The sequence below is a fragment of the Rhea americana genome, unplaced genomic scaffold (assembly GCF_003343005.1).
Source record: "Rhea americana isolate MKP2758 unplaced genomic scaffold, rheAme1 scaffold_339, whole genome shotgun sequence".
Classification (NCBI taxonomy): domain Eukaryota; kingdom Metazoa; phylum Chordata; class Aves; order Rheiformes; family Rheidae; genus Rhea; species Rhea americana.
The window spans coordinates 447,702-454,389 of record NW_028186467.1 but is presented as its reverse complement, the minus strand read 5'-3'; the positions used below and the strand labels follow the sequence as shown (position 1 = coordinate 454,389).

Here is a 6,688-nt window from a genome sequence, read left to right as displayed (position 1 = left end):
GACTATTTGCTCTGCAAAATAACCACTGTAAAAAGTGCTGGGAGGTGAAAAGAGGAGACAGCTTTGCCACTGTGTTCCCCCACCCCAGAAGAAACCCCGTCAGTTAGTCCGTCCGGCAGAGTGGTGTTACTGAACGCTTCTGTGGCGTTTGTCACGTCTTCGGAAAGGCCCATCTGGAGCAAGAGTTTGGAGATAAGGCTGTTGAACTTGCTCTCCGTGGTGGAGAAAGGCTCTCCACTTGGGGTCGGGCTGTAAGAAGTGACGTTCAGCTCCACCGGATCAAGACAGTAACCTTCTGGCGACCTGTTGTAGAGCACATCCATCAGATCAATCCCGGCGACTGAGGATGGGGAAGCACAGGGAATATCCCTGACCAGCCTATAGTTCTCCATCCACTCCTTCAGCCACTCGATGCGGCAGTCACACTCCCAGGGGTTGCGGAAGAGGTACAGCCGCCCCAGAAAGTAAACAGGCTGGAAGACAGAAAAGGGCAGCGTGGTCAGGTTGTTGCTGTTCAAGTGCAAAACGACCAAGCTGGTGAGGTTCTCGAAAGCCCCTTCCTCAATGTAGTTGATCCTATTTCGATCCAGGTAGAGGACTTCCAGCTCCACCAGATCCCGGAACCAGGTGTTGGAAATGTTCCTGAGGAAATTCCCCCCGAGGTTGAGCATTTTCAGGCACCTCAGGCCATCAAAGGAGTTTTCTGGAAGCTCGCTGAGCAGGTTGTCATTCAGGTACAGATACTCCATCTTCTGGCAGCCCTGAAAAGCTCGCTCATGAATGACATTTATCCTGTTGTCCTGCAGATTCAGGTATTTCAGCTTGATCAGGCCCTGCAGAGAATTGTAGGCTACGGCTTCGATCCGATTTCTCTCCAGGTAGACGTGGGTCAAGTTCTCCATGCCCCTGATTGCACCCGGGATCCTTCGGAAATTGTTCTGGAAACAGAACAGCTCCCGCAGAGCAGGGAGCTCGATGAAAATCCTGTCTGGGATATTGAAAAGATTGCAGTCAGCCAGGTCCAGCCTGACAAGCCGTCTGAGGGCAGTGAAAGTCCGCATGTGGAGATAGCGAATGTACTCGTTGTGGGCCATTTTCAGCTCTGTCAAACTGGGCAGCCCCTTGAAAGCCCCCGGAGTGATGAAGGAGATATTGTTGTGGTTGAGCGACAGGGATTTGAGGGAAGGCAAAGTACCAAAGGCCCTCTCAGAGAGGAATTTAATGTTGTTTTTATCCAAGTTGATAGAGGAGGCTTCGCAAGGGAAATCACTAGGGACCTGCCCCAGACCAGCACGATCACAGAGGACGGAGCAGCTCCGCTCTTGGGTGCACACACAGTTGGCTGGGCAGGATCGCACACAGGCCCACACCGCATGGACATGGGGGACACAAAGGATAACTGCCGGAGAGGAAAGTGCCATCCCGTGGTGAAAAGGTGGGAGAAGAGAAACAGGATATGTTAGTAAAGGCAATAATTGTGACAGGAAAAAAAAAAAGAAAAATTGTGCTATCTTTACTTCTCTTCTTTCCAGACTGGCTGTCACCCTGTACCCATACATATGCAGGCTGAGGAACTCTGGAGAAAGATGCCTAGAAACCTCCCAGTGGGATTTTTAAGCCCTTCCAGAAGGTGTCAGATCCCTTTTGCTTCATCTCTTTTGAATTCCTCTCCCTAAGGGCAGGACCCATCCACACTGGAGAACTTCTCTGTGTCTCCATGATGACAGGGACCGGGTTTGGCCAGAGTAGGCAGAGATGCTCTGAAAGCCACTAGCTGTGGATGTGTTGCAGTATTTTCGGGTGGGGAAAAGGGGAGGACAGCGAATGCTGGTCTGGCAGCTGGCAGGGGAGAATAGTTAGCTGCTGGGGGGGAGGGGGAGGACCAGCATCCATGCTTCTTGCTTTTTTTAATTCCTTTGTTCATTCAGTCTAACGTTTCTCCACGAGAGCCAAGAGCTGGTGCAGTACTGTTAGGGGAACAACCAGCTGCTAAAGATGCAGTACAGTATTTAAAAACACCTTCCCACAGTGTTTTGGGTAGAAATGCATGAGGAAAGGCAAATTCAGGAACATTTAGGGGATGTTTTCTTCCTGATCGCATCACAGACAAAATACTCGGCACCTCCAGCAACATTTTGCTAATCCTCAAGGGAGTCACCATGTTACCTTATGGGAGCAACAGTTTTGTGCTTTTATCAGCCTGACATCCTGGAAGTGTGCGGTTGCTGTGGTTTTCTGACAACTGAGCCCCAAGCAGGTGGATATACAGTGAGAAAGAGAAGGTGAAAGCTCTTGGAGACACATCAAAGAAGAACAAAAAAAACCCAGCAGACGTCAGCCTCCACAGAGAGGCGTTTTTGTGAAAAGGAAAAAAAAACTAAGCAACCAGACATCTGAGAAATAAACTTCTTGTTAGAGAGCAAGAACTGAAAACAGATTTCGTTTGGTAGTTGGTACCTCCTATCTGTCACTCACTGAAAAGGAAAGCCACACCAGCAAGTTCTCCACGTAGTCGTTAGAAGGAAATGGTGGTATTGCTGCTGCATGATTTCTCTACTGCAATTTATCGGCTCTCACAGAAGGCACAATTCTGCCTTGTAGTTCAGCAGAACAGGAGATACCATCTTTACCAACAGCCGCACGTATTTCAGCGTTGCTGGGATTGTGTGATTTCTGCTGTGCGCTCGGCTAGCCCCGAGGGCCGGAAGGGCACGGAGCAGCCTCTCCCCAGCCACCCTGCTGCTGTCTGCAGAGGGAAGCTCCCAGCAGCTGCACTCCCGGGCGTTTGCAGTACAGCGATTGCCCACAACAGCTCTGTTCCTGAGCCGCATTTTTAAGACACTGCAGCACTTTTTCTTTTCTTTTCTTTTTTTTTTTTTTTTGGTAGACTGAGGTGATTTGCTAGGAAGCATTGGCTTCAGCAAGTGTCAATCTTTTATTTTGGTAGCCCCTAAGGCTTTAATACGCACACCAAACTACAGTTTGAAGCATGATTGCTCTGTCTGTTCCCCATTCTTTTTAAAGGTAACCTGCATGGTACTGTACTTACAACCTTGCACTGGCTGTGGCTTCTGCATGCACTTCGACTTGCAGCAAAACCAGCTGCTGAGCAGGCCCCCACTGACATCACGTAAACCAGGAGCCTCTCAGCATGGTTAGTTTTGAACCATCCTGGTCACCAGGTGTTGAAAAAGGATTTAGATATGGAGCAGGGGGAGGGAGCATCCCTGAAAGACTTCTAGTTGTGGCCTCTTTATCAAAATTCAGGTGCCACTCTGACACAACTGAGAATTAGCAAAACAGTGACGCTTCAAGAATAAGCAATAGTGAAGGACTCTGAGAGGGCGGAGGGATTTTTATTAAGGTTGTCATTTTGTTTGCTTGCTCTTCTTTTTTTTTTTGTTTGTTTTTTCCTGAGCCCCTGTTCAACAGCCACTGCTAGAGAAAAGCTCCCTGCATTCAGGGCCCCGGGTAGGCAGAAGGTGAGGATCCCGAGGACAAAACAGGGGCCAATGCTCCAGCCTCAGGACATCTTTCTTCACGCAGGCTGCTCCGGGGGCTGCCTCCTTTGCTCCCTTTCACACCATTCCTCTTTGCTGCACGCTAACTGGGGCGTACGTTGTTCTTGTTTTGCAGTTACGTAAATTGAAGTCCAAACAGATTAAGGATTTGCCTGGCCTGAGATACACAGACCTGACTGCAGGTGTCTGTCTAGAAATAACTAATGGAAATACTGCTGCTGGAACAAGAATCTTTGCATGGGCTCAGGGTGACATCCAGAGGGGCTTATGTGCATAGACCACAGGGAGACTGTCCTGGGCTAGCTCAAAATTTAGATAAATCTACCCCAGCCTCAGTTGTATCTCAGGCTTCTAGAGCAGATTCCTTCTGGGTGCTCTCGAGCAGCATGTTAGTGAGCAAGCTGCTAACAGATCCCCTACCTGTTTGCTCTCTGATCACTCAATAAAGGAAACATCTGAATCCAGGCCATTTTCCAGCCTGTTCTCCTTAAACTTTAAAATTAAACAAAAAGACTTACTTACTTTAAAATGATTTTTAGTACTAAGGCTGCTTCTACAGCTGGTGGCATTTCACAGCACATGTCTAGCTTTTCTATTTCCAGGGCTGTCTCTTCAAATTGCGCTCTATGTGGCAAGCAAACAGTCAAGGACCATCCAACTAGAAGACATCCTCCAGGCAGTAGGAGCTCAGTGGAGCCCCTCAGCCCTGGGGGCTTTGTGACTTTCTCCTCCTTGCAGAGGAAGTCCACCAAGCTCCCCGACCTGGACACCACCAAACCCTTGGGAGTGCTGCTGCTCAGAGCGTAGGAAAGAAAAACGCCTCTCAGCTCTTGGTGGTATTCAGAGGAAGGATGTTGGTCAGATCCTCTCTCTGAAGCAAATCGGGAGAAGGAGTGCAGAGGTTTTCAATGTATCGGGTGAAAGGAGCTGGAAGCAGTCCCATCTGTCCTTCCTTACTCAGCCCTTCCCAGAGAAGGATGCTCTTTGCTTTTAATGCCGTGGCAGGACAGGACAGAGGCTGGAACCTGCCTCCAGCTCACTGACACAAAGGGCTTGTGCTCAAATTAAGCACATGATTTTTTTTAAAAAAAAAAAAAGGATGAAAACTCAGCAGTAAGATCAAAACTGTTAGCAAAATCAGGGAATGAACAAAATTCCACCAGGCATGGTTTTCTTTGCTCTTTTCTTTTAAATAGCACAGTAATTCAGTATTTGCAAGGAAAATTGAGGGAACAACAACAAAAAAATATTTGCAGAGTTTTTAGAAGGATATAGAGACAAGGCTCACCAAATCTGAGTGTTTAACCTACACCTTTCAGAACAAGCTGTCTAATCCACTACTGGGTAAAAGAGAGTACGAGTGCTACTCACCATTTAAAATGATCGCGAACATCACCTTGACTATTCGCTAGTGGCATTTCAGGTCTGGCGAGCAAACGTGCGGGATCTAAAAGCAGACGGGAAGAGCAGAGACACGGTTCATCCTCTGTCATTTGCCCGCGTCGTCTTCCCGTAACAGGCGCTATGAGTAGGAAGGAAGAGCAGCAAGAAAGATGCTCTCCCGTGCGGTCTCCAGCACCTTCCCATTAAATACCTTTCTTCCACCACGGACCTTTTCGGAGGCTCCTGAACAGCTTTGGGCTATCCTTCCTCGCCGGCTCGCCCGCACCCTTCCCACCAGCTGTGCTGAAGGCACGTTCCTATCGGAGCTGCGGCAGGATCACCAGCGGTCAGCGGCTGGCCGTTGCCCCGAGCAGCAGGTGCTGGGGATTAGCTTTGAACAGCCAGAACTAAAACCCCCCATGGAAATTATTTCGATACTTTGCTTACCTGGCCCGGTGGTGGCCGTGTCCTCCCTTCTGCTCAGGAGCCTGCCGTTAGCCATACGAGTCTGTCTCGACAGCACTGGCATTTTTTTTTCCCCCCTCCCTCGCAAGTTATCATTTAATGGCAGGAAAATCCTCTGTATCAGAGGAGGATTAGCGGAAAGGGAAGAATGTGTCTGTCCGCTACAGCTCCTAAAACAAAACACAGATTGCAGGCGAACCAATCTGACTCGTGCTCCCCTCTGCCAACCTACTCTCCCCCAACCACATATATATATATATAAAAATATACAAATAAAATGAAAACCAGTCATGAACTGGACTGCTGCCACTCGAAGTGCATTACTCAAAGTGGTTCCTCTGGTAGCTATTATGTAACGGCAGGGGAGGGTGCAGCCTAAATGTGATTATAGCGGGGGGCAAGCACAGGCTTAGGGCCGCAGCTGGCCGCCCTCTCGCTTCACCGCGGGCGCCCAGTGCCCGCAAGCGGCAGACCCCAGCCGCGCCGGGGGCGACTGCGCGGTGCACGTGGTGCTGGTCTACGAGCGATTTGCTTGCAGCGCTCCAGCCGGTGCGTGGAAACCGTAGGGCCTGGTCCTGTGCCTATCGCTGCTTTAGCATTCGGGCTGTGAACGGTTACTCAAACCCGTTTCCGACACAGTGATGATGGTTTCTTTGCAGACTGGCACTGAGTGAGTTATCTCAGCCTCCGATGCCTTGGCTAGTTGCGTTCACCACATCAGAGCGAAAAACAACTCTATTCTTTGTTTCTAAGTGAATTACACTGCTTTTTTTTCTTTTTTCAGGAAATGAAATACCTGATTAATTTATGCTTGAGACAGCAGGACAGCTTTCACTGGGATCCAGCCTCCGGCTCTTCCTGCTGCTCTTCCTTCATGGCAGACTCTGCCACCGCCGCTGCTGCGGGCAGCCGGCCCGCGGCGAGCATCGCTCCGCGGGCGGCATGGGCAGGACGCTGCCGGTGCACCCGGCTCCCCGTACACCCCTGCCAGCTCGGGCAGCAGCTGGCTGCTTTTCTGGTAGCCCCTAGGGCCCTGAAATGGCACGGCAATGTGAGAAAGAGGCTTGCTAAGAAGTTTCTAGTCTTCTTTTAGGTTAAAAAAAAAAATCAATTTAAATAGCAGAAGGTAAAGAAGAAAGGCTTCAATTTATTTTTAAAGGAAACAGTGCTAGGCTTTAAACCACACCGCAGCATTCTTTGGAGCCTGACTCATAACCGGTTAATGCTTAGGTTGAAACCACCGCCAGCAGTAAGTGCTGGGAAGGCCACTGTGGCTGCAAGGCTAAAAGCAGATGCCCAGGTTACATAGTCGCTCCTGC

At 49.6% G+C, this 6,688-nt stretch overlaps 1 protein-coding gene across 2 annotated transcripts; it reads right to left on the bottom strand.

Moving 5' to 3' along the window:
• Positions 1–5,132, bottom strand: NYX (nyctalopin). 2 transcript variants are annotated; one of them, XM_085311287.1, is made up of 3 exons: positions 5,116–5,132; positions 4,893–4,968; positions 1–1,399 (listed from the first exon to the last, which is right to left on the bottom strand). In XM_085311287.1, the coding sequence occupies exons 2-3, from the start codon at positions 4,912–4,914 to the stop codon at positions 3–5; spliced, it is 1,419 nt and encodes a 472-aa protein (XP_085167413.1). In that variant the 5' UTR covers positions 4,915–4,968; positions 5,116–5,132; the 3' UTR covers positions 1–2. The 2 variants fall into 2 exon arrangements, with proteins under 2 accessions (XP_085167413.1, XP_085167414.1); XM_085311288.1 differs by lacking the exon at positions 5,116–5,132 and having other exon boundaries at positions 4,918–4,954.
• Positions 5,133–6,688: the final 1,556 nt, after the last annotated feature.